The sequence below is a fragment of the Mus caroli genome, unplaced genomic scaffold (assembly GCF_978045245.1).
Source record: "Mus caroli unplaced genomic scaffold, Mus_caroli_1 scaffold_9, whole genome shotgun sequence".
NCBI classification, from domain to species: Eukaryota; Metazoa; Chordata; class Mammalia; order Rodentia; family Muridae; genus Mus; species Mus caroli.
The window spans coordinates 86,400,030-86,426,319 of NW_028227264.1; the positions used below are offsets into that span (position 1 = coordinate 86,400,030).

General features: G+C 44.6%; 1 protein-coding gene across 1 annotated transcript in view; it reads right to left on the minus strand.

The window, feature by feature from the left end:
- Stab2 (stabilin 2) overlaps positions 1–26,290 on the minus strand; it is a 169,737-nt gene that overhangs the window by 115,996 nt on the left and 27,451 nt on the right. The window contains exons 6-15 of the mRNA XM_021173976.3: positions 19,523–19,618; positions 16,523–16,648; positions 15,946–16,142; positions 14,380–14,513; positions 7,125–7,258; positions 5,284–5,366; positions 4,732–4,881; positions 1,957–2,097; positions 1,349–1,405; positions 1,079–1,204 (exon numbers count right to left, since the gene is read on the minus strand). Coding sequence (XP_021029635.1) covers positions 1,079–1,204; positions 1,349–1,405; positions 1,957–2,097; positions 4,732–4,881; positions 5,284–5,366; positions 7,125–7,258; positions 14,380–14,513; positions 15,946–16,142; positions 16,523–16,648; positions 19,523–19,618 — 1,244 coding nt within the window. The remainder of the gene's footprint in view (positions 1–1,078; positions 1,205–1,348; positions 1,406–1,956; positions 2,098–4,731; positions 4,882–5,283; positions 5,367–7,124; positions 7,259–14,379; positions 14,514–15,945; positions 16,143–16,522; positions 16,649–19,522; positions 19,619–26,290) is intronic.

Below are 26,290 nucleotides of genomic sequence, written 5' to 3' on the forward strand. Positions count from 1 at the left end.
AGTCTCCGCATGGGCACTGGGAAGTGAACTTGGGTTCTTTGCAAGAGCTGTGTGTGTGTGTGTGTGTGTGTGTGTGTGTGTGTGTGTGTGTGCACGAGCGCGTGTCTGTCTGTCTGTCTGTCTGTCTGTCTGTCTCTGTATGTGTTTCCCCCTTTAGCATTTTCAGAATGCAAGATGTCCCTGTTGGTATCTGAAGGTATTCTAGCAAGGGCTAGCTCCATGAGTCTACAAGCCAACAAGGCAGCACATTTCAGGGTCACCATAGCAGCATGGCTGAGACTGCCTGTGTTAGAGTGGGTGTGTGTCTGCAGGTCTGCTGATTAATCTCACTGCAATGCCACTGGTCACAGCTCTTGGGATCAGGCTCCAGAGCGTGCTTGCTTGACAAGCTCCACAGGTGATTCCTGACCACACTGGAGCCTTGGAATCACTGCTTTTAAAGAACTGGGCCGTCCCCACCTCCCACATTCTGTGTTGTCAGTAACCTCGACCCACTTCTGAGAGGGCAGCAGGGCTTCTAGAAAGTCAGAGGACAAATCTGTAACCATCAGACTGTCCCACTGTTTGTTATCTTAGTGAAAACATTTTCTAGAGCTAGCTAGTTATTTCTTCATATTTTAACTTTTAGGTCGGAGAGAAGAAATACCTAAGATGATTTCTGTCATTTTAACCTTGATCTTGATATAAAGGAGTCCATGATCTATTCTCCAGGAGGAGCTATGACAGCACTAAGGTAGAGAACAAAAGGGTCACTGAAGAGAAAAGAGAAATCAAAAGAGAAGAGAGGCTGAAGTATCTCACAATGACATTTGGTTCTTTGAAAGTTTAGTCTAGGCCTGGCCCTAAGTGACCTAATGACGGTATTATTCTCTGGGTGACTTTACAGTTGTAAGGAGCTTAAAATATCTATGTCTGTCTGTCTATCCATCTATCATCTGTCTAGCTATCTACTCATCCATTTATCTACTATCTATCTATCTATTGTCTATCTATTTATTTTAGTACAGAGAAATGTGAGAATAGACAGAGGCTGAGACAGTGATGCTGATGCAGTCCGTTGGTAAGTGGGATACTCTACCTCTGGAGACAGGAGGTAATCAAGGACACCAGCCGTCATGTTACTCAATGCTTCATTACTTGGAACAAAAATGGTGTATGGCTCATCAATACCACCCTCCTCCAGGGCTTGTCCAACATTGGTTTTCTGCATTTGGGAAAATAAATGTTATATTCTTCTTCATTGAAAGTAATATTTGAAGCAGTTGTCAGAAAACATTTAAAGTTGGCCTCTTTGCTGATTTTGCAAAGACCTTAACCACATTCTTCTGAAAAGTTTGAGAGTCCTTACCTCTAGCAAAGATCTGAACTTGCCATATCTTGGTTGTAGCATCGTCATAATGGTTTGCTGAAAAGAGAGATTTTGCTCAAAAGTCAGTAAAAAATTAGTTTGGGAAATATGAACCTTAATGTTAAGAGACACGGCTGAGTTAAGATGAAAGTGTGAGTCTGTATGATCGATCTACCTACTGCTAGGCAGTATGCAACTGATTTGATTTGACCAGTCATCCAAATCTGAGCAATAAGCAGTCTCTGGCCATATCAGGCAGATCAAAAAGAAGAAATTCATTATGACTAAGACTGCCTTCCACAAAGCACAAGGAATGAATTGCTGTGACAACATGGAATAAGGCAGAATTGTCTGATATGGCTATAGGTGACATTTATATTAAAAAAAATCCATAAAAACTTCTCCCATCCCAGCATGCCTTCCTTTCTCTCTGCAGAAATACCCAGAAGTCTACTGAAAATTGACAAATCATCCTGTCTTCTCTTAGCTTGAGACCCTCCTTGGAAAATGAAAGCTAAATTCTAGCAAACACTTTCATATTGGATGTGACTCTCCAGGCAGCAGAGAGTGGACATGGATTGACCTCACTTGTATTTGACTTGTCTCACCTGGGGGTTGCTCTCAAGTGTGGGCTCTATCTTGTCCATCGCTCTGTCGAGGATATGCACAAGCCCATTTGAAGCAACTATGTTCCCCTGGATAATTTGTACTATTTTGCTTCCATAAAGTTTGAGCTTTAGTTGATTGTCCTGAAATACCAAAGAAAGAAAAGTAAATAAATAAAATGAATAAGGTGTTCTAGAAAGAACAAGTCTGGGATTAGAAGTCAGAAGGCCCGTGGCTGTGTGACTTTGGATAAATCACATGATCTTACATGAAGATAAAGGTGTTGGCTTGGCCCATTTTGCATGGTTTCCACTAAGTTCAAGTGAGATAGTATGTGACATCACTGATGAGTACCACATGATCATTTATGACTATCACATGGCCACTGATGAGCATCACATGACCACTGAGGAGCATCACATGACCACTGAGGAGCATCATATGATCACTGATGACTGTCACATGACCAATTGATGAGTAACATGATCACATGCAAAATTTGGGCAAGTCAGTGTAGGCTCTCTTCCAATAAGCTCCAAGCTCCATTAGGGTGTAACAATTCAATTGATTATAAATACATCTCTCACTTTAATATAGTGGTTTTCAATCTGTGGGTCATGACACCTTTGGGGGTTGAATTATCCTTTCACGGGGGTCACATATCAGCTATCCTTTATGGGGCAAGTGGAACTGAGTCACCAGACAGAAAAACTGGTAAGGTTGAGCAGATTAAGGAACCAGTCATTCTCATAATTGAGAACAGTAGGGGTTTGAATCTGCTCTCGACCAGATTCCTGTCCTGGACCATGACATCCCACTAAGAGAACCGTGACAACTCTCTATGCTAATGAGGTATCTAGATGGGCCGACCTGAGTTTAGCCAATAAGCTTTCCTTCCTGAACATTCCTTCCTACCAAAAATATTTAATCCCTGCTGATCTACTCTGAGTAAGGTATATGCACCTTTTTCACCATGAATAAACAGTTTGGACAACCAAGGACTATATCCTTCCTCAAGGACCATCGTGGGGGAAAGCCTTTGTTACCCAGCCGAGCCACCTAAGTCTATGGCAGAGAGCACCTCCCAGTTCCCGACACTTGCCCTGAGCTAAGCTGGATTCCCCCCTGCTCCATGGCTCATCACTGGCCTTTAGTCCTCCCCCTTCTTCTCCCCTCCTCTTCTCAACCTCCATGACTCCCAGCGGTGTCTGGGTGCCCAGGAGTTAGAGAACCACAGCCTTGGCCCCAGCCTGTGTCTCCCCTGAGCAGCAGTGAGGTGAGACACAGACCCACAATCCTGTATATCAGACATTTTAATTACAAGTCATAATAGTAGAAAACTACAGTTATGAAGTAGCAATAAAATAATTTTATGGTTGGCAGTCACCACAACATGAGGAACTGTGTTAAAGGTCGCAGCAATAGGAAGGTTGAGAGCCAGTGGTTTAATGTATTGCACGAAGACAGTGCACAATACACACATTTGTTGAATGCATAACTGGGAGTAACTCTCATGAGAGTTTTCCTCTCATGCAACTCTCAAGCATGACAGACAACAAATCTGAGTGAATACATGGGTATATACACATACACATGGCTGTGTCATACCTACTGCTCTGCCAAATCTATTGTCCATTCTTATACACACAGCATAGCAGGTTTGTGCCAGTCAGACCCATACCTGAACCCTGGTTCAGATATTTTCTATGTGACCTTTCCACTGTTTTCCCATAGGGAAAACCAGGATTCTGATGAGACCTCCTTCCTGAGTTGTTATACATAACACAACGCCTGCGCTTAGCATGGAAAGAATACCCAGGAGACTGCCAGCTATTGATATTAAGTGAAATGCAACAGACAGCTTAAGACACAACCCATGCATGCACACCTCTTAATCACATGCTCCCAGCTTAATAGAAACACAAAAAGAGTTTGTGAAGGGAAGTGAGGTAGTCTGATTTAAAAAAAAAATGCTGGAAGAATGAAGGGGGAAGATGGATCAATGCCGCAACCCAAACCAAACACACTCTATTCATTTCCTTTTGTAAGAGGAATGCTCAGGGTTTGGGACCAGGACTTCCGGGATGTAGGCTCACAACACTTTATCTTCATGGTGGTGACAAAACAACCTGCCTCCATTTTAGGCTTAAAAGCCATCTTATAGTAAAGACAAATTAGGTTCATTCCTGTTTGTGATTAAACCTCTGTTTCTCAAGGATTGGGCTATGACCCACCTGTAACCTTAACTACAAATGGTTCTATACCGCCTGTTCTAGGAACAATAACCATGTCTCTGTTTCAAAAGGTTATTATGACCACCTGTTGTTATGGCCATCTTGTTGTGACTACCTTGTTGTGGCCATCTTGCAACCATGTCTCTGTGTCAGGAGATTGTCATGATCAACTTGTTATGCTTGCATTCTGCTTTTGTAACCCTACCTACTTGCCTGCCGGATTTGAAACCTACCTACTCCGGAGCTGTAAGACCCCTTATCTCACTCATGTCCAATGCTGATCTCTTGAACCCTGCCTTTAGGGAGAGACAGTCCACATAAAGCTTGTTTTAACTTATTTAATTAATTTGGCCATGATGATCTCAGTCAGTGATCTTTCTGCGGATTAACAGTGGCAGCTAAGTGATGGTTGCCTTGAAAGCTAACTCAGGCCAGACCCAAATCAAACACTACAGTCCCCTTCCGTGATAGTTCACCCAAGCCCCTCTAGTCCAGGTATTGCCCTGGTGTTGCTACTGGAGTGAAATTCAGAGACATTCTGACCTTATCCTTGTTGATGATTTCCCCGGACTTTCCTGTCAAGGTATAGAAGGTGTCCAAGTTATACATCTGCTCTGTGCTCATTTGCCCAGCAATGATGTGGAGCTTCACAAAGTACCGAGCAGCCTCTTTGTCCATCAAGAGCTCCTTTACCTAAGAAAAGAGAGTCAGCTGGAGGATGTCTGAGGAAAATGAGCATTATAATACATGTGAGGCTTCAAAAGCCTATGCCAGACCCAGTCAGTCTCTCTCTCTCTCTCTCTCTCTCTCTCTCTCTCTCTCTCTCTCTCTCTCTCTCTCTCTCTCTCTCCTGCCTGTGGGTCAGAATGTAAGCTCTTAGCTACTACTCTATCATCATGCCTGCCTGTCACCATGCTCCCTGCCATGACGGTCACTATAAGCTGTCTTTGTTGTATCTCTTCATAGCAATAGAGCAGTAACTAGGACACTCATTATCCTTACCTTGAGGATCATAGAGGTTTCTCACTTTAAATAAGATATTGCCTACTAAGACTTTTATATCAGCCCCTCAGATGGGGTTATTTTAATACTCACATCAACCCCTTTTAGTCCCTTGTCTGAGGGCAGCAGCAAGGTGAAGGGTCCCAGGTTGCTCAGTGGCCAGGCATAAGTTCTGTCTTAAGAGTCCAAACACACCAAGAAAGAAAATGTCACGTGGGTCCAAGGTACATGGGAAGTGAGACTGTTCCGTGTGTCTTATGTCAAGCCCAGTCCCTCCGCGCCTTCTCTTCTCGCTGCTCTGTGGTGCCCTTGGTAAGCTGATACTCTAAGAGCTTCACATACTCCCAGAATGCTCTAGGAGTTTCCCAGGAGACTTAGTTGTGGCTTTCTAGGTGCTCTGCCACGAAATGGCAGGGTGTAATGATGTGCTTTGACAGTCCCACCCTCCTTGATCATGTGCCCGGCTTGCTAAGCTGTGTCCTCTCCATGTGTAGGGATCTGTATCACCTCCAAGGGCAGCTCAGACGAACCCACAATAGATTTACTGTTCTGTTTGTGCCCTCTTGAAAAGCAGACTATTTACATTTCAAATGCTATCCCAAAAGTTCCCTATATTCTCCCCCCACCCCCACCCTGCTCCCCTACCCACTCACTCCCACTTCTTGGCCCTGGCGTTCCCCTGTACTGGGGCATATAAAGTTTGCTAGATCAAGGGGCCCCTCTTCCCAATGATGAAATGTAAATGAAGAAAATATCTAATAAAAAAATAAAAAAACAACCCCCCAAATCAATTAGTAACGTATAATGGGACCTACAAAACAAACAAACAAACAAACAAAAAACAAAAAACAGACTATTTGAACAAAAGACCTCACATTTGCATTCTACCCTGGGCCTTGCAAGTCTTCTAGTCGGCAGGTTTCCATCACCCAGGGGATGCTGGGTCATGAGAATAGGCTCTGTGCTCTCACACAGGAGCAAGATGCATGGGGAAGGTGCAAGGTAAGCAGAACTCTGTCTAGAAAAATGTTTGTGTGTGTGGTCTGTTTTTCAAAGGACACTGCACCTCCTTCGTTTCCACTGAATGTCCGGAGAGCTCTTATCTGAAGGTAGAGTTGCTCCAAGATTGTCCTTAAGCCCAAGCCATGTCCCCAGTGCTTTATTCTCTCTAGGAGGCCTTGTAAAGGCCCGTGGACTATCTCCCAGAAGGCACAGTGAAAAATTATCTGGAGAACACAGCATTGGCTTGCAAGGACAGACTTCTTCACTGTGTCCCTTCTGGGAAATGATTTTAGTTTACTTGGCCAATGCTGATATTTTAAGGTTTCCTTTTGGTCATGTCTGTGTTTGGTTGAGGTCTTACCCAGGGTTCTCTGATCGACTATATTTTGTCCTCAGGGGGATGTGGGGTAACAGTTTGTAGGAGGCATTTGTAAACGCATGAGCATGTTGTGTTATTACACTGCCTAGGGCTCACAGAGGATCTGACACTACTACAGGTTAATTAGTAGCTTCCAACTAAGGGCCCACACAAGCAAGATTGGTCTAGAATTCAGATGACACCTTCCCTGTTGAACATGGACTCTACTGTGATTCTCCTTTCTTAGTTGTCCTTTAGTGATTCTCCATTCTCAGTTAACATTTATTCATCCTTGAAAAACCCAGGATGTCAAGGACATAAGGGATAATCTTTTACATCAGTGGTTGTCTATCTTATCCCTAGTCTGTTAATCTATGGCAATGTCATGACCTGTCCTCCACTTCTAAGTCTGCCTGGTAAGCAGCTGTCTCCACTTCCCCATCACTCAGGCATGGCCTGTCCCCACTAGGACTAGTCCCAATGCACCAGCCTTGTCTGTCCCTTTCTGCCTATTTGTATCTAGCAGATGCCCTGGGCTGAAAGAGGGCTGCTCTCAAGGACGACATCTACATACCCAGGATTGAGATGAAGGAAGTCAGCTGTCCTTGCCACATTCCTCTGGGTTCCGTATTTAATTCTTTGAGTCTCTGCATGATGTTTCCATAGCAGTTCAGGCCATCACCCACATAACCTGTCTGGCAAGTGCATCTGTAGGCGAAATCAGATTCTCAAGGCCTTGGAGCCATCAAGAGTTGAGAGTACATAGCCCAACACTTCATTTCACAGATGAGGAGAACAATATAATGAGCAGGATTGGAGAGGCGGGGAGAACCACAGACTCAGTGAGCAGTCAAGTGTAGGACCTGGCTTAGGGTTGCCTTTCCGGAATGTGCTTAGATAATATAATATGTTATAATTAGATAATATAATATGTTTAGATAATATAATATGTTTATGGACACTTATAAACACTAGGCAGCTTTGCATGTTCTTTGTAGAAGTAATTTCCAAAGTGTGGTCCAGAAAGCATCCATGTCAGAATCACTTACAATGTTTGCTACAAATGTCGACTCAAGGGCCTTAAGGACAGAATAAGCTACCCATGGTTAAGAATGATTGCCAACTTGAGTGGCTGTAGAGTCACGTTGGAGACGAATCTATGGGAACGACTGTGAGATTATCTAGATTAGGCTGTTTGAGGAGGGGAAACTCATTTCAACTGTGGGTGGCACCATTCATGGGACTAGGATTATGTTTTGAACAAAAAAGAGAAGGGACAGGCCATAAACAAGCGCTCATCACTCTCTTCTTCCAGGGCACAAGGGTTCATCAGTCTCTGCTTCCTGTGCACAAGTGTTCATCACTTTCTCTGCTTCCTGTGCACAAGTGTTCATCACTTTCTCTGCTTCCTGTGCACAAGCATTCATCACTTTCTCTGCTTCCTGTGCACAAGCATTCATCACTTTCTCTGCTTCCTGTGCACAAGTGTTCATCACTTTCTCTGCTTCCTGTGCACAAGTGTTCATCACTTTCTCTGCTTCCTGTGCACAAGCATTCATCACTTTCTCTGCTTCCTATGCACAAGTGTTCATCACTTTCTCTGCTTCCTGTGCACAAGTGTTCATCACTTTCTCTGCTTCCTGTGCACAAGCGTTCATCACTCTCTGCTTCCCGAGAACAAGTGTTCATCACCCTGTTTCTTGCACACAAGCATTTCTTTTTCTGTTTCCTGACTGCAGCTGCAGCTGCCTCCGGCTCCTGGGCTGTGGCTTCCCCACCATGATGGGCTATGCTTTCAAACTATGTGCTCAAGTAAACCCCTCCTTTCTTAAGCTGCCTTTGTAAGAATATGTTGTCACCACAATGGAAAAATTAGCTAACACGTTACAAAGGCAGCCTGCAGGCCATCCACATAAAATAAGTGCCCCCTGCTCTCTCCCTTCCTAGCCGAGGTTTCTTCTTCCCCAGGAAAGCCTCCTCAGAGCCCATTTCCACGCTGGGTCAGCTCTCCTTGCATGCACTATCACTGTATTGTGGCCCCTCTTTGTAACGTTTTCCTGCTTGGTCTGGTTATGTGATAAATATTCACTTCCCTCTCCAGTGAGAGGAAAGGCTTTGAGTGTCTTTGTTCTCTGTGCTCACTCCAGAATGCAGAACAGGGCCAGGTCTTTAGGACACTCATAGTCAACAGTCACCCAATAAATAGGAATCGAGTCAAATACTTATATTCCAGAAACCAGAGAAATGATATAAATTTAATGCAGTCATTCAGAGGTAAAGATGTGCGAGCCTCGGCTGGCAAATGTCTAAAGGCAAATGTCTAGTGTGTTGATTGACAGCACTTGGCAACCTCAGTGTTTTATTATTGTATCTTGGCTAATTTCAAACTACTTGTTAGCATGCTGTCAACAAGTCTGGGAAATTGCTGAAAAATTAGCACTCAGCTCTGAATCTGGGGGCACTGAAGGCTGCCTGCCCCTGTTTTCAGAGTTGACAGCTGAAACTGTGAAAGTGTGAAGGAAGGTGATGTTAACTAGGATCCAGAGATAACCGAGAAAGGAAACACAGGGAAGGGGAGGAACCTTCCAGGGAGGAGAGCTGAGGGAGCTGCAGGGTACCATTCAGTTCCCAGCACAGCACAGAAGTGATGTGTTTCAGGCTGTATCCCAGAGAGTAACTGTACTCTCATGCACTCAGCTGTGTATATAGGATAAACCTCTGAGAGCCCTGTTGCCTGGACCACAGCACTGATCCTTTAGCTCTCTTCTCTTCTCTTCTCTTCTCTTCTCTTCTCTTCTCTTCTCTTCTCTTCTCTTCTCTTCTCTTCTCTTCTCTTCTCTTCTCTTCTCTTCTCTTCTCTTCTCTTCTCTTCTCTCTCTCTCTTCCTTTCTCTCTCTCTCTCTTTCTCTCTCTCTCTCTTTCTCTATTTCTTTATTTGTTCTGCCATTTTTGTTCTGTTCTCCAGTCTAGCCTTCACTGAGCCTCAAAGGGATTTTCTCCAAAGAGAGAAGCCTGTTAGCAGCATGTCCAACCCTCCTGATCCCTTTCCCTTACAGAGTAATATGCAAGACTTGGGTACCTGCTGCCTGCCACAAACCCCAGAAGCATTAAACTGATTTATGTTTTAAATAGGATCTCACTATGTAGTCCAGGCTAGCCTCCAAGTCTCAATCCTCCTGCCTCAGCTTTCCAAATCCATACCATTGTGCAATACCTCACTATGCTTTCTTTTAAAAGGCATTAATGGTCGGTTTTCCTCTGACTGTTTTTCCTAATGGCAGTTTTCTGATCGTTCAGTATGACACCAACTAATTAAGACGTGGGAGCTTCCTGAGGATTGGAGCTCCTGGAGGTGAGACAGTCCTCACTGTGGAAATTTAAAGTCTCAGTACAAACCACACAGGCTTGACCTGCAGACAGCCGCCAGGACCCGATGTGGAGCCCTTGTCAGCTACTGAAGATCCATCTCTCTCCAAGTCCTTATGAGGCCAACGGTGAAGTGAGAATCCTGTTTCAACGGCCTCAGCGTCGAGGAATGTAGGAGACATAAATATTTTTAATTTTTACTTTAAACCTCAGGCCAAAGTCCAAGTCGTTCTGGGACTGTTTTCTGACTCAAATGTTCTCAGTTTTCTGTGGCACATTCAGAACCTCTTTGGCGCATAGGGTTGTTGTTTTTTTTTAATGTTTTATTTTGTTTTTATCGAGTATAAACATCTCTTAAGGCTTTAAAAGCACACAAGGCCATTTGCACTTTGTGTTATTGGTTGACATTGGTAACTATGGATGCTGTGTGGGCTGAGCTAGTATAGGTTTCCAGGACACTTACACCACGTGCTTCCTTCATTTCTTCCCTTCCTTCACTGATTCATGTGTTGCCCCAAGCTCTCATTCATCCCATTGGTTCAGCCAGTGACAGATGTTTACAGGAAAGGTGAATAGGATGTAGTTTTATTCTAGTTGGACATAGAAATCAGTAGCAATTGTAATAACTAGTATTTATTGATAACTCATTAGTCACTGTGGTATATATTTTAACATAACAACTATAGGATGAGATCTATACTAAGCTTTATTAAATTGCTTTTAAGTGTCTAGTTTTTTAAAAGAGATTTATTTAATTATCTATTTATTTTACGTATATGAGTACATTATAGCTGTATAGATGGTGGTGAGCCATCATGTGGTTTCTAGGAATTGAATTCAGGACCTCTTTGGTCCGAAGATTTATTTATTATTATATCTAAGTACACTGTAGTTGTCTTCAGACACACCAGAAGAGGGTGTCAGATCTCATTATGGATGGTTGTGAGCCACCATGTGGTTGCTGGGATTTCAACTCAAAACCTTTGGAAGAGCAGTCAGTGCTCTTAACCACTGAGCCATCTCTCTAGCTCAAGTGTCTAAATTGTGTGTGTGTGTGTGTGTGTGTGTGTGTGTGTGTGTGTATACTTGAGGGAAATGTCTGAAGAGGCCAGAGGTGTCAGATGTCCTGGGGCTGGAGTTACACGTAGTTGTGAGCTGTCGGACATGTGTGCTGGGAACTGCACTTGGGTCCTCTGCAAGAACAGCATATGCTTGCTGATCCATCTCTCCAGCCACTCCAATTTACATATGAGAGGTTACATAGCTCAGTGAAGATCACACAGCCTCAAGGTATGCCAAGTGCTCATCACAGAGCTGGTCCATGAGGACTAGAGAAGTGTATAAGGAGCTCTGGAGAAAGATTGTAGTGGAGGATGGGGGGTGTTATCCCTGGGGGAGGAGACACCAGACTGGCATCAAAGGATCTCTGTGTGTGTCCAACTCAGATGAAGCTGGTGTACCATTCAGTTGGAGGATGTTCCAAGTGGAAGAGAAGGCAGGAGGCATGCAGTTGAGAACATCATGGCACAGAGCAGTGCTCTAGACTGATAGGTTGTCCTTACATTCTTATGTTGAAATCCTAATCTCTAGAGTGCTATGCTAGGAACTGGGGATATAGGTTATAAGGTAGAGCCTCACCAATGGGATTAACACTTAGGAAAGGGACCTCAAAGCACATGCTAGCCCTGTTTCTACTGTATGAGGATGCAATGAACAAGAAGGCCCTGACCCTTGATCCAGAATGTCTCTTACATTCACTACTGTTGGTTATACTCTTGTGTGGTCAGAATGGGAACTTAATGTTTTCACTCTGCCTTTTCAGTCCAGCTCATCCTGGCTCAGATCTTTTCAGACAAGGTCAATTATGTAAGAGAAAGTTTTTCTCCTCTATTGTTCCTCACTTCCTACCTGTCCTAAGCAATAAAATGGAAAGAGATACCCATCACAAGAATGACACCATTTGCTCTTTTTTTAGTAATAATAAAAATAAAGTTGAGAGGAAAAATATGTAGTCAGCTCTTCACAGGGGGGTGATCTTATGCTCTCTTGTCAGGTGAGGAGATTGTGTTTAGAGCTCAGGTTTCTCCCATATCACCCTAGTGGGTGAGTGGTTAAACCCATGTTTGAGCCCCTTCTTCCCAATTGGGTGGCCTTCTGTGACTAACAGTATTGGTTTGAGATTCTGAAGAAATTTCCCTTTTGAGACTTAAGCTTAATGAATTCTTTAATTCTGGTCAACTATTGTACATTGCCAAAGGCCAATGACTTCAACTTTTACTAGTCTCACCTGGCCAGACTTTCTATCTAGCCTCTTTTAAGTGAAGATTATTTGTGTGGTGGTTTGAATATGCTTGGCCCAGGAAGTGGCACTATTTGGAGGTGTGCCCTGTTGGAGGAAATGTGTCTCAGTGGGCATGGGCTTTAAGAACCTTGTCCTAGCTGCCTGGAAGCCAGTCTTCTTTCTCCTGTTTGCCTTTGGAACAAGATGTCCCAGCTCCTCCTGTACCATGCCTACCTGGAAGCTGACATGCTCCTGCCTTGACGATGATGGACTGAATCTCTGAACCTGTAAGCAACCCCAACTAAATGTTATCCTTCCTTGTAAGAGTTGCTTTGGTCATGGTGTTTCTTCACAGCAGTAAACCCTAACTAAGACAATTGTTTTCCTGTGGAGGAGGAGGAGAAAGGGAAGGTCTATACATGGCATACACTGTCCTAAAACTTGTTGTTAGTTCTATGGAACACCCTAGATACAAGTTTGGAAGAAGAATTCACTGTTATGTTAGTTTGCTTTCATCTTTATATCTTTCTGAACATGAAGGAGAGAGATTATGTAAGGAGAGCTACTCAGACTTCCTAGTGGAGTGGTAAAATGAATGTAATGTTTTATTTATCTCTCTACTTCCTTAGACTTCAAGGAAGAGGTGTACATACATTCACATGTGTTTTTTGGGCATGTATACCTCAGCTCACAGTTGTGGTTAATTGGGGTGTGTTCTTTCTGTGTAAGGTTCTGTCCAAGGGAAGATGAAGGTAATTTCATTTGGTCCTCATGACAGCTGTGATAGGAGGTACAATTCTCCCCACTTTATGGCTTAAGAACCATTAATTCATGGGAGTTAAGTGGTGGAGTTATGATGAAGCACAGGGATCCTAATACCCAAGCCTTGCATTCCATCCACATCTAGGATACTTATCTACAGGGAGTGTGAGGATTCTCAAATTCAGCTGGGGAAAAGATCTGCACACTGAAGACCCAGTTATGAAGGAATAAGCCCAAACTTACTCTGTATCATTCATAGGCTTCTGAAGTGGCTGGCCTCAGGAAGCAAAAAACTGTTTTACGATTCAATGTAATCATGATTTTGAGCTCACAAAGGAGACAGGAGTCCTTCACAAAGGCTGATAACCTTGGGAACTAAGTGGTGCAGAGGTGGTCTGAGAGTTGAAGGATGTAGTTTCTAGCTTCTGTTCTATCCCTGATGAAAACACTACACCCCTGCTCAGAGTTTGCACAGAAACATTTCCTCATGTCATTGTCACTGCAGCTATATGGAGCAGAGGTCATTTTACTGTGTGCACAGACAGGTAGTGCCCCCTTTCCAAGGGTCTGCTTAGAGTTCTTGATTTAACCAACTAGTCAACTAACAAACTGACTAACAAACCAGCTAATCAACCAACCGACCACAACCAACCAACCAACCACAACCAACCAACCAACCAATCAATCACAAACAACCACAACCAACCAACCAACCAACCACAACCATCTACAACCAACTAACTAACCAACCAACCAACCACAGCCAACCACCCAACCAACCAACCTTTGTTCCCCAACTTCCCTCCTTTCTTTGAGACAGGATCTCATTAAGTCACCCAGATCACCTTGGAACATTCTCTATAGACAAGGTTTTCACTTACACTCACAGAGATCTGCTTGCCTCTGACTACCAAGTGCTGGGATTAAAGGTGTGGATTACCATGTTCAGTGTAACTTCCAGTCTTTAAACCCTACTCACAATTCTCTTCCCACAGTGTGAGTTACCCCCACCTTGGGAATTTGCACACAAATGTTTTTCCTCATGGTAAACCTCTTCTGAAACTTGGTGTCCAGGGAATACATCTCACGCTTAGTCACGTTTCCAAATCTTATTCTGTATAAATCACAAGCATTGACCATGAATGTTCCTTTGTGGTTCTGTTCATTTAAGCTCTAGTATCAGGCTAAGCCAGTGCTCAGAGTATTCTCATAGTCATCAGGAAGGAAATACCTTCTGACTTACTCATCAATTAAACAGATCTATGAAGCAATTACTGTTCTCCTTGCTGCTGCTATCTGGAATGGAGTAGATACAGGGCTGATTGGGAAATGCTTTCTCTCCTTCAAGGAACTTACCATGTTGACTGGTTCCCACTTTCATCATCTGGGAAACATCTAGTGAGACAGAGAGAAGACTTACTGGGTTTGGCCTGGTGAGACTGTGCTGCAGTTCGCATTCTTATGACATGGGTTTTTTGATTCACAGATGTCCGTCATACTGCACCCCACTCCAGGTACAAAATTTCGGTAATGTTCTTTACACTCGCAGTGAGACTTTTAGAGATGGAGAGAGAAAACCAAATTGGACCTGAATTAGTCTCATCAGCTGCTATTCTTTAATCCATATGTATATTCTCCACAAAAACTAACACTAGCAAGACCAAATGTGGGCTTACACAAAGCACTTGTCAAAGTTTCTAGAGATTGAAATGTTGGTTGTATATCTTGCCTATTTGAAAGCTTATATACTTTGTATGTAAAATTTGGATGTTTGGTTTTTTTTTTATGAATCTTAACCCCACACATATTTCCCCTTAGATGACTTATAAGTCAATAGAGGCTGGCATGCAGAAAGCAGGTAGTACTCCTCTAGAATACAGTTTTCAGTGGAGGAAGAGCTCTGGACAATTTCTAGAGAAACTTTGCACTGTTGGAAGAAGAGAATGGAGATGCTAGAGGTCAGGAATCCTGAGATGCACCCAGGCCAGTAAAGAATGATGCAATACAAAATGAGCACAGCACCAAGATGCAATGTCCTGCTTCTCTGTGAAAAGCTGAGGCTTCCCACACCTTCAAAGTCTGCCTTGGGGCCATTTTTATAGATACAAAGAGTGCTTTAAGTGGCCTAACATGGATCTTCCCACAAAGGCTTGCTTACTAAGAAAGTGAATTTTTAGTCCCTTAAATTTTTATGCAAACCTGGCTCATAAATTGATATGGAGAATATTGTATGATAGTTTTACCCCTCAGAGGGGAGATATAGCAGATTCTCTGCAGAATTGAAAACCTTCCAACCAGGGGAACCCTGAGGGCTTGGACTACTCATTGACCTTCTTCTTCATCCTGGGCAGCAATGCCTTATATGGACATGATGTGTAGTCATGGCCATAGTCAACATCCATTAAATACTGGATAGACAAAAGTCTGACAGGGGACAGGAGACAAGGGCACCTTTGACTCATCTCCTCAATAAAGTTCTCCAGGTCAGGACAACCTTTTGTCAGTTAAGGTTATAACATAATTCAATGTCTCGCCCATGATACCCTCAGTCCCTACAGCTTGTTGCTGCTGACTTTTGCTCAGTTCCCATCCTTTTGGGCTTCTAGAGCCCCCTTAATCTAAAAAGACATTATCGAGAACAGAGAATTGAAGGTGGATTGCATTCATATGAGTTTGGTTGAACTAATCTAGTCTAGTTTTGTATTCTGTCCATATTTTGTCAGTCACCACATGGGTTAGGAGAGAACACAGGGCAGTTAAGTTTTGACTTGAGGGGGGCAGGGAGAATGTGAGTTTAGAGGGTACATAGGGTAGGGAAGCCCTGTGATCAAGCCGTGAGCCCAGTGAGGACTGCCTAGGGAGCTTCCAAACTGAGCATGGGAGTCAGGAATAGGAAGACCCAAAAACCCAAGTGCCCAGTGGTCTGGGTCACTTGAACGCTTTTCCCTATTTCTGGACACACCAGCTCCATGTATTCTTAGCTCACCTGTCCAGGCCCATCATATCTGCACACCGTAGACTTTGTAGGGCAGTTTCCATAGCTGGTTTGGCAGGGGTCCACTGGCAGACACACTTGACCATCTCCTTGGTAGCCTTTTTGGCATACACAACTGTGCCGATTTGGTCCCAGGTAGGAACAACTTGCGTGAGGGTGGCAGACGTTTTTTAAACATGGGTTGATGGCTTGAGAGACAATGAGGGGAGAGAGGTGGTTAGTGTTCTCAGAAACTAGAGCGAGAGGTTAGAGCGAGAGAGCGAGAGAACGAGAGAGCAAGAGAGTGAGAGAGAAACATCGCCAGAGAACTGTGGCTCACATGCATCATGGGCACAAAGGCAGTAGTGTTCAGCTGGGAACACACACTTTCATCCCATCTGGCCACCCCGCTCCACCGAACCGATTCACAAAGGAACCGCCAGAAATTGTAATTCCGCATACTGTGGTGATATAATGTCTACATGTGCTTGATAACAGAAGGGGATCTGCTGTGCTTCCAAGACCAGACTTTCCACCCCAGGATTTTGTAGATCACACAGAAGCACAAACAGGGTGGGGTTCCACTCACGCTTGCAGGTCTGGCCATCCCCTTCATAACTGGGAAGGCATTTGCATTGGAGTTTGGTTTTGTCTTTGCTGGAAGGTGAACATCTGGAGTTTTCTGGGCAGAGCAAGGCTGCACACTCAGGGATGGCTGCACAGGAAATTTATTAGGTACTCCCGTTAGCAGGATGACCAGTTATGCAAGCCTTTTAATAAAACGTTTTAAGGCTTATGACAATAATTATTAAAATATAGCACACATAAAGTAAAAACTAATTGTGATTGTTTTTTGTTTTGTTTTGTTTTGAGAAAGGATCTTGTGGAACCAACTCAGGCCGGCTTTAAACTTGCTATGAAATCTTATTCCTTTGAAATAGAGTCTCTCACTGAACCTGGAGCTTGGCTTGTAGCTGGTAAGCCTCAGCTATCCTCCTGTCTTTGGGTCCTACAGTGCTAGTGCTGGAGTTTTCTTTCTTTCTTCTTGTTCTTGTTCTTGTTCTTCTTGTTCTTGTTCTTCTTGTTCTTGTTCTTCTTCTCCTTCTTCTCCTTCTTCTCCTCCTTCTCCTTCTCCTTTTTTTTTTGTTTGTTTGTTTGTTTTTGTTTTTGGAGACAGGGTTTCTCAGTGTAGCCCTGGCTGTCCTGGAACTCACTTTGTAGACCAGGCTGGCCTTGAACTCAGAAATCTGTCTGCCTCTGCCTCCGGAGTACTGGGATTAAAGGCATTTGCCACCACGCCCGGCTAGTGCTGGAGTTCGATGTGCACAAGCCACACTGGGTTCTGGGTATTCAAACTTAGGTCCCTGTGCTGACACAGCAAGTACTCTGAGATGCTGAGTCCTCTCCTCAGTCCTGGAACTTAGTTTTAACCACAACAGCCACTAAAGGGCAGCTAAGCAAAGATAGTGTTACGAAAAAAAGGTAGCGTGATCTCATAAGAAATTATGAACTGACCCAGGCTAGCAGGTCTGGCATTGGACAGGTGTATCTTTCCAGTCTCCATGTTTCTCCCAACAACTTAAATAATCCAAACATAGCTCATGGCTTTGATGTAGTATCCTGCTTTATGGCTAGAGAACCATAATGTCAAACCATTGGGGCTTACGTTTATTTCATATAGAAGTTGGCATTAATGGATCTACCAAAATTTATCCAATCTCAACATTCAGGTTATTTCCAGCTTGTTTTCTCTTACAAGCGCTATGCCATGGATTTATTGGTCTATAAGTTCTTATCTAACCCTTCTCAGCCCTCCCCCTTTTCAGGGTAAATTTCTAGATGTGGGCCCACAGCATTACCCTGTAAGTCTATGTTGCAGTTGATAGGTTCCTCCCCCTTAGCTGGTAGGAACCCACACCTTTACTGTCATCCCTGTTTGCCCATAGATAGTCATAATCCATTTGCAAATGGAGGAATAGAATGGGCAAAAAATCAAAACCAAACCAAAGCACCCTCCCTCTGACTTCCGCCAGGCTGTGTGTGTGTTAGCGCAGTTACTTGTGGGTTTCTGCCCTGTGCTTATTGCTGCTTTTCATGTCTGATTCTGATTATTTGCTCTTAGGTCTATTTTTTTAAATTAGGTATTTATTTCATTTACATTTCCAATACTATCCCAAAAGTCTCCCACATGCCCTCTTAGGTCTATTTTTAAAAAATACTCCTGACATTAAAAAAGTACACCTGCCATGAGAATTGCATATTTTTTTGGTCCCAGTCTTTGTTTATGTTTTGGCTTGACAAAAATTATGTTTCACTTGGAAGCAAATTTGACAGTCCTTCCATGGGAAACTCTCTGGACTGGATCCCTGTATTACTGAGAAGGTTTGCTCACAGGTCTACTGGGCGGTGATGGGTGGTGTCAGGTGGACAGAGACTAGCTGAGGTCACAGAGAGGACAGCACCCCACCTGGGGTTAGTGTGAACTTTTTTCACAGGTTTGCAGGGCTGTGTTCTCTGCAGAAAAGACAGAGGCTGACTGGTGTATGTACTGGCCATATCCACAGTACATACACACCTTGGGCTTCCAATACAATGAGTCTGTCCTGAGTGGAATCCAAACTGTTCTAATTTTTTTTTATTCCATTGGAGACTATAATCCAGAGGGTTTGTTGAGTGACCATTTCGATTATTTTAAAAATCATCTCAGCTTCTAATTCACTCTGTGGAAACTGCTTTGCCATTGGCTGAACTAGGACTGGAAGAGGCCTTTAACAGGGAGGTCAAAAGGGAATTTCTCTTTTCTAGAAAGAGTTAAGGTTTGCCAGTAGAGGGCGCTGGCAGTACAGCGTAGCAGGCAGGAGTGACGGGGCTGCAGAGCAGAGCGCTCAGTGGGGTGCCTGTTTTGTTTTGTTTTGTTTTGTTTTGTTTTGTTTTGTTTTGTTTTGTTTTGTTTTGTTTTGTTTTGTTTTGTTTTGTTTTTGCTGTTGCAGCTGTCCACAGGGCTCAGTGGGATGTCTGCAGGGCTGTGCACCTGGAGTACACCAGTCTCATCTTAAGGTCAGCCCCCCCTGATTTCACTCACCCCTGCTCTTCATCTTCTAACCGGACCTAGTGTCATAGACTGTAAATAACTTCCCATGGATCCCAATGCTTTGGCCCCCATTTTTATTTGTCATTTCTGTGCCCTTGGGTAAGTCACCTGGCTTTGGAGACTCTGTTTCTGCCGTCTGCATTTGTTAATGAGTTTTTATAACTGAGGCGATACTTTGTCTCCTTTATGGACTGTCTACTGCCATTCCCCCTGTTGTCCTCCCAGCCTGGATACTTCCTTCATTCAGTACCCTGCCCTTCATGCTGCCTTCGGCTCAGCCTTCCCTACAGCACAGCTCTTGCCAATCATCCACCCACTGCCTCACCCCTCCCCCTTGCTCTTCTCTTTACCTCTTCTTACAATGTTTGCTTAGTTTTCGGCTCCCTCTTAGGAAACATTTGGCAGTCCATCAGCTCCAGTGGAGCCCCAGTAACAAACAGAAAAGAAAAACATCCCAGCATCTCTTTGGTCTGGTGTAGTGGGTGAAGAAACACTTACGCTTGTCACACCTGGGCCCCCTGTATGCAGACAAGCACTCACAAGTTCCGTCACCACTGATCCCGCTGTTGCACACACCGTGGACACAGCTGCACACTGTGAGCAGAAAATGAGGGTCGGTCATCATCTGATAGGGGTTCTCCTAAAGATCCTGGAAGGGTAACAGTCTCAGACAGCCCTCCTGTCTGTCTGTCTCTCCATGAGGTAGAGGAAACTCCCAGAGAACCTAGTGTAAATCCTGGCTTTGTTTTTTTCTTTCATCCTAGTTGGGATTTTTCGGTGTGTAAGGCAGACAAAGGTTCCAAGGCTAACTGAGCATTAAGTAAGGATGTGGATCTAAAGCTTGCTTGGCATCATCATGGACACTGGGCTTCTCTTTTCTACTGAGCTGTTTGCTACACCATTTGACTTAATGTCTTTGTATGAAGAAGAGAGCTTCCCATGAGGCTGTCCCTGTGGGTGGCTGATATCTCTGTAAGCAGATCCTGCATGTTGAAGGCAGTGCAAGGAGTAGAAATGTAACAACACATCAGGGCTCAGAAAGACTATGCCCTAGTTTCTGCTCAAAAGAGATGGCTTCTCAGCCCAGTGATAGGTCAGGGTTGGCAAATGAAGGGCCTTTCACATAAATGGTCAATGCTTCTGCACCCAGCTGGTGGCTCATCTGTTACACGGTTCACTATCAAGCTAGCCAGCAGCATACTGAAGCCAAGACTCCCACAAAGCACAGAGTATGAGGTTTCTGTTGCCGCTGTAACAAACGGTCCTGAAGAGGAGCCAGACACAGTCCAAATGTATTTGACAGTTCTGGGGGACAAAATGTCCCATTAGATTAAAATCAAAGTCGCAGTAAGGCTGTTTTACAAGAATCCCGTGTTGCTAGATTCATGACCCTTTTCTCCACTTTCATGTGAAGTGCCAACTTCTTCTCATGCTGCTGTCTCTACGGTTACCTCCTCCACCACCCACGCTGGACCCACCTGGGCAATCAGAGCAATCTCTGTCCTGGACATCCTATTTGTTGCCTCACTGTCCCTATTCCTGTTCAGGTCCTTTCCAGTCTTCCTCTAGAAGCCACTGTTGCTGAAGCATTCTAGTGTACTGTCTCCAGCTTGTTGCCAGCCCATCCACTCTTGTATTTTTATACATTTATTTTCTATGTGTACAAGATGACTCCTGTTTGTTCCCATTCAAGATGTAATGTAGCCAGCAAACTCAGAACACTGTAGTAGTCAAGTTTCCAACCTCAAAGAGCTCATGGAAGGAAATAGCTAATCACAGCACAGTGTGATAAATGTTACCACCCTATGCACCAATGGGAGCAGGCCAGGAAGAGGTGGGGTGGGCACAGACTTCATGAAGACCACAGCAGGGGGAAGGAGCAGGTTCATCCTGAACTCAGCCCTCATCCCTCACACATGTATCCTGTGTGTCCAGCACTCATGTACCCTGTGAGTCCAGCATCCATGAACACAGTGTGTCCTGCACTTGTGCATACAGTGTGTCCTCATGCACACAGTGTGTCCTCATGCACAGTGTATCCTCATGCACCCTGTGTGTCCTGTGCTCCTGCACCCTGTGTGTTCTGTGCTCATGCACCCTGTGTGTCCTGCCCTAATGAACCCTGTGTGTTGGCTTCTCTAATCCCTTTGGTGTGGCATGTGAGGTCCCCCTCATCCTTCAAGGACATTTCACTTCTATGGTGCCATCCCAGGAGTCCCAAAGCAGACTCTCTGCTCCTCTGGGCTCCAGCAGGGATGGAAAAATTCTAAAAAGAGTAAAAGTTCTTGACTCTGAACTTTCAGCTTTCAGAACAAGTTGCCCAGTTTGAGCTGCCTTGTTACATTGGTCCAAAAAAGCTAATACGCACATTTATCTTGATTGAGCTATTTCTTTTCTTGTTCAATTTTGTCTCTGAGGTATGTCCCTTTCTCTCCTTGCCCAAGACTGGACCTGTGCTTGCCTTTACTGGCCACTTGATATCTCGGGCATTTTTAGGTTTAATGTGACATGATATGGGTGAGACATTATTAATCCCACTTTATCAATGGAAAAATTGGGAGCTAACTAGCAAGTGCTTACTCAAAGAGCTGAAGCACTTGATTTGTCACAGCCATCTTTAAATCCTGGTTGTTGTTGTTGGTGGTGGTGGATTTTTTTTTCTGTTTTAGCAAAGCACGTCAGCGCCTACCGATGGCTGCAGCGCTTGGAAGAGCCAAGCTCTGGAGAAAACTCAAGCTAAGTATAGAACTGACTGGAGTGAGTTGGGATCTCAGCAGAGAGCATTCTTATGTAGATTTTAATAAAAAGATGCCAGTCAATTCAATTAAACAATATTCACCCAGTTTCTGCCCAGCAGCAGGCACGAGGCATGCAAACACAGGTGACTAGTCATAATATCTCACTTTAAGGAGGTCACAGAGTGGCAGAGAAGCCAGACCCTTGGGACAAGGTGATGACTAGTGTTCTGCACTTCCATATAGCCAGTGGGAGATGGCAGTGACGTGGGGGTGGGATCTAGTGGGAAGACTGAATGGTCCCACGTGCTAGCCAGCACTGTACTTGTTAAGCTTGCTCTCCGGGCTGTGTGCTGTGAGCCCCAACCACTCTGGCATTGGCTTCCTGCTGTGTCCCATCATTCTGCACTGGGTTAACTGGCAGGCACAGACAGCCTCTGGAGCCCATGACACTGTCAAGAATGTGTCCTTGGGAAGGAGAAGCAAGGGGTCAAGGGATTCCCAGCTGGTCACCTAAAGACCTTGATGCAATGTGAATTGGTCTTGGCAGACCTCTAGAGAAATGTGAAACTTGGGTGGTGTGACTTTTAAAATAGCTAAAACCTTGGCCATTTCAGCCACAGGGATGATGCGTAGCCCCCTAGAGCTTCTCTCTCTTCTGTGTCCTTATAGAATCCTGTAAAGGCCAGGCACAGCACAACACGATCGTTAATCATATTTCCTGCTCCTTGGAGTAGGGACCTCATTGGTCACTCAGAGAAGCAGAGGTCAGACACCTCGGTTAAACCCTCTGCCTCTATAATAGGCACACAGCCTAGTGTTACCTGCTGGTGTTAGCTCAACAAGGCATACTGAGGATTTGAGATAATGGGTGGGAAACCTTTTTGTACCCTGCCAGGCACAGTAGGGTGTCACCAACAATATGTGGATGTGGGTTGATTTAGGGGGTTACATAGAGAAAGTGGGTTTTGCATTGGGCTCTCCATGAGAACAAGACGCCGAGTAGCTCTGGCCCTGGCAGCAAACATGAAAGCCACCTGCTGACTGGCTGATGTAGCTCTGAATCATCTCTAACCTATAAACAGCCTGGTAAGGGAACATCCTGGCAGCAGGGAAAAGTCAGCATTAAAAATAGATGATACCAGGCTGCAGAGATGGCTCAGTGGTTAAGAGCACTGACTGGCTCTTCCAGAGGTCCTGAGTTCAAATCCCAGCAACCACATGGTGGCTTACAACTCATCTGTAATGAGATCCGATGCCCTCTTCTGGTGTGTCTGAAGAAAGCTACAGGGTGCTCACACACATTAAATCAATCAATCAATCAATCGATCAATCAATCTTAAAAGGAATATATGACACCCAATATAGCTGTGCCTCTTTCAGGCAGGAGCGCCACCTGCTGGACTAGCACTGTAGTGGATGAGACAAGATCAGTACCCAGAAGGTACCTGGCTGGAAGAGTTTCTGAGTCCTTGGGTCTTGCCCATGCTTCCATGGACACACTAAGAGCCTGGCTGTGTTGTCACCCCCAGGAAGTAGATAACAGTCCTGTTTCATAATGAGGAAGGCTACCTAAGTCACACAGCATTTGACGATGGTTCGAGACTCAGGCTAGTCTGAATTCACTGGCCGCTCTCTTATCCATGATGCATGAAGGTGTTCTGTCCAGTATGAGACTCACCGGCCACGTTTGGCTGTTACTATTTAAATTCAGTAGTGAACTAAAATTTAAAATTCAGTTCCTCAGATGTTTTAGCTCCTTTTCAGGAGCTCAGGGGCCACATGTGGCCCGTGGATGCTAGGCTGGACAGTATACATGGAAAACATCACAGGGAGTTCTATGAGATCCAGAGCTTGAAGAACTTTTTCCTGGGTCTCTTTTTTAGGCTTAATTCTCTTAACAATTTAGAGTTTGGGGTCAGCAAGATGGCTCAGCAGGTTAAGGTGCTTGAGGCAAAGCCTGACGACCTGAGTTCAATCCCCGGACGGAGAGAACTGACCCCAGCAGCTTGTCCTCTGACCTCTACATATGTACTGTGGCATGCACACATATAAATGCACATGCTAAATTTTTAAAAAATGTAGTAAGGATAAATAATACATTCTATCCATTTAAATAAATACGTGTATAAAATTTCATTTATTAGAAACAACTGAGGTCCGAACCATCTTCATCCATTTTGCCTTTGCTTTCTCTGGGGCACAGACATGAAGCACATCCCCTTTCACTTGGGAATGTTTGGAGTTCTGCCATGTTTGTGTTTATCAGCCACCGATGCGCAGTATTATGGAGGTCACATGGCTTGTTTTCACCCTAGCTTTTCATTCCCACACAACCACTCAGCTTTCCTGGGGTGCTGGGTGCTCGCTTCCTCCTTTCCCATTTCAGTATTTACCTAGTTTGTATAGTTTAATTTCTGTTTGACTGTGGTAGGGAAGGAGCCATGTAGAAGGCGATACGAACAGGCCATTTCTACTCAGTGTGTTATATTTTAGTTGCTACCCCTTAAAGCAGTGTGAATGTTAAAAAACACTTGGAATACCAAGATGTGGTTTCAATTTGCTTCTGTTAATACTGATGTGGAAAAGTCTTTGTGGAACTGAGTGTAGAGGAACATTTAGGATCAGGAGAAACTGATAACAAGAATGACAATGGCAGCCTAACAATCATCAGGCTCTGTTTCGTGAGGCACTCCCTAGAGATGGCGATATTATTTGCTTTTATAGGTAAGAAATGCACAGAGACTATGTTTTACACATTTATCAAGTTGTTGCAGCTAGTGACCTTGGAGCATGAGCTCTGCCTGGGTCTAAGCCTTGGCTCTAACCCTTTTATCTGCTACCCCATGAAACTGTGCTTCTAGGCCAGGAGAGTGGGGGTCATTCATTCATTCATTTGTACACACATTTATTCATCTGGCTAATAACAGCTGTGTTAGCAGTCAACATTATACAAGCTGCTAGAGAAAGTACAATTAACTCTTGCCTTCAACAAGCCCATGGATGCAACTTGAGAATATCATCCTGAGTGAGGTAACCCAGTTCCCAAAAGGACATGCACGAATGGTATGTACTCAGTGGTAAGTGGATATTAGCCACAAAACACAGGATATCCATGCTACACCCCACAGATCCAAAGAAGCTGAACAAAGAGGAAGGCCCAAGCAAAGATGATTGAACTCCACTTGGAAGGGGATATAAAATAGTTGTAAGAGCAGATGGAGGGAGGGAACTGGGTTGTGGGCATGAGGAGAGGAATGTGTGTGGGGAGTGCTCAGGATCAGGTGTGGGGAAGAACTGGAAAGAAGGCCAGATGGCCATAATAATGAATGAAAATCTGCAATTGACAGGGGCAGGGAGATTGGGGGCATCCCCAGGAAGAGACAGAGACCTGGGATAAGGGAGGTGCCCAAGAATCAATTGGGTCACCTTAGCTGTGAGTCACAACATTGGGGACATGGAACCTGAAGAGACCACCTCCTGTAGCCATGCAGGAATCCCACCAGAGCTATAGGGACACCAATCCACCCACAGAACTTTCTACCCAAAATTTATCCTGTCTACAAGAAATGCAGGTATGGGGGATAAAACAGAGACTGAGGGAATGGACACCCAATAACTGGCCAAATTTGAGACTCTTCTCATGGGCAAGCACCAATCCCTGGCACTATTAATGATACTCTGCTATTCTTGCAGACAGGAGCCTAGCATGGCTGTCCTCTGAGAGGCTCCACCCAGCAGCTGACTCAGATGTAGAGACCCACAGCCAAATAGTGAATGGAGCTTGGGGACGCTTGGAAGAATAGGGAGAGGAGCTGAGGGTCCCAAAGGGGATACGAACTCCACAGAAAGACCTACAGAGCCAATTAACCTGGACCCTTGGGGCTATTAGAGACTGAACCACCAACCAAAGAACATATATGGGCTGGACCTAGGCCTCTCCAAACATATGTAGCAGATGTGCAGCTGGGTCTTCATGTGGGACCTGGACAATTGGAGCTGGAAGCTATCCCAAAAGTTGCCTGTCTGTGGGATATGTTCTAGCTGGGCTGCCTTGTCTGGCTTTAGAGGGAGAGGCTGTGCCTAGCCTCATAGACTTGAAAATCCAGGGTGGGGGAATTCCAAGGGGGGTCCCCACCCACTCAGAGGAGAAGGTGAAGAGGGGATGGGGGGAGGTATAATGGGAGGGGGTGACCAGGAGGGGGTGGTGAGCTGGATGTGAAGTGAATAAGTTAAAAACAGACAAAACAACAACAGAACAACCTGTGGATCAGAACAGGATGCCTCCCTCTGCTGTAGGTGAAATATGCTACAAAACATGGCAAAGAACTTATGGGGCTGAATGTCTATATGTGTTTATAGACTTTCTTGAAAACCAAAACCAAAACCATCTGCTAGATGTACCACAAAGCCCAGCTATACCCCTCCCAGGCATGGTCCCAAATGACTCCATGTTCTATCCCATAGACACTTGCGTATCTGTGTTTCCTGCAGCTTCACTCTATAGTGAGGAAGTGGAACCAGCCTAGCT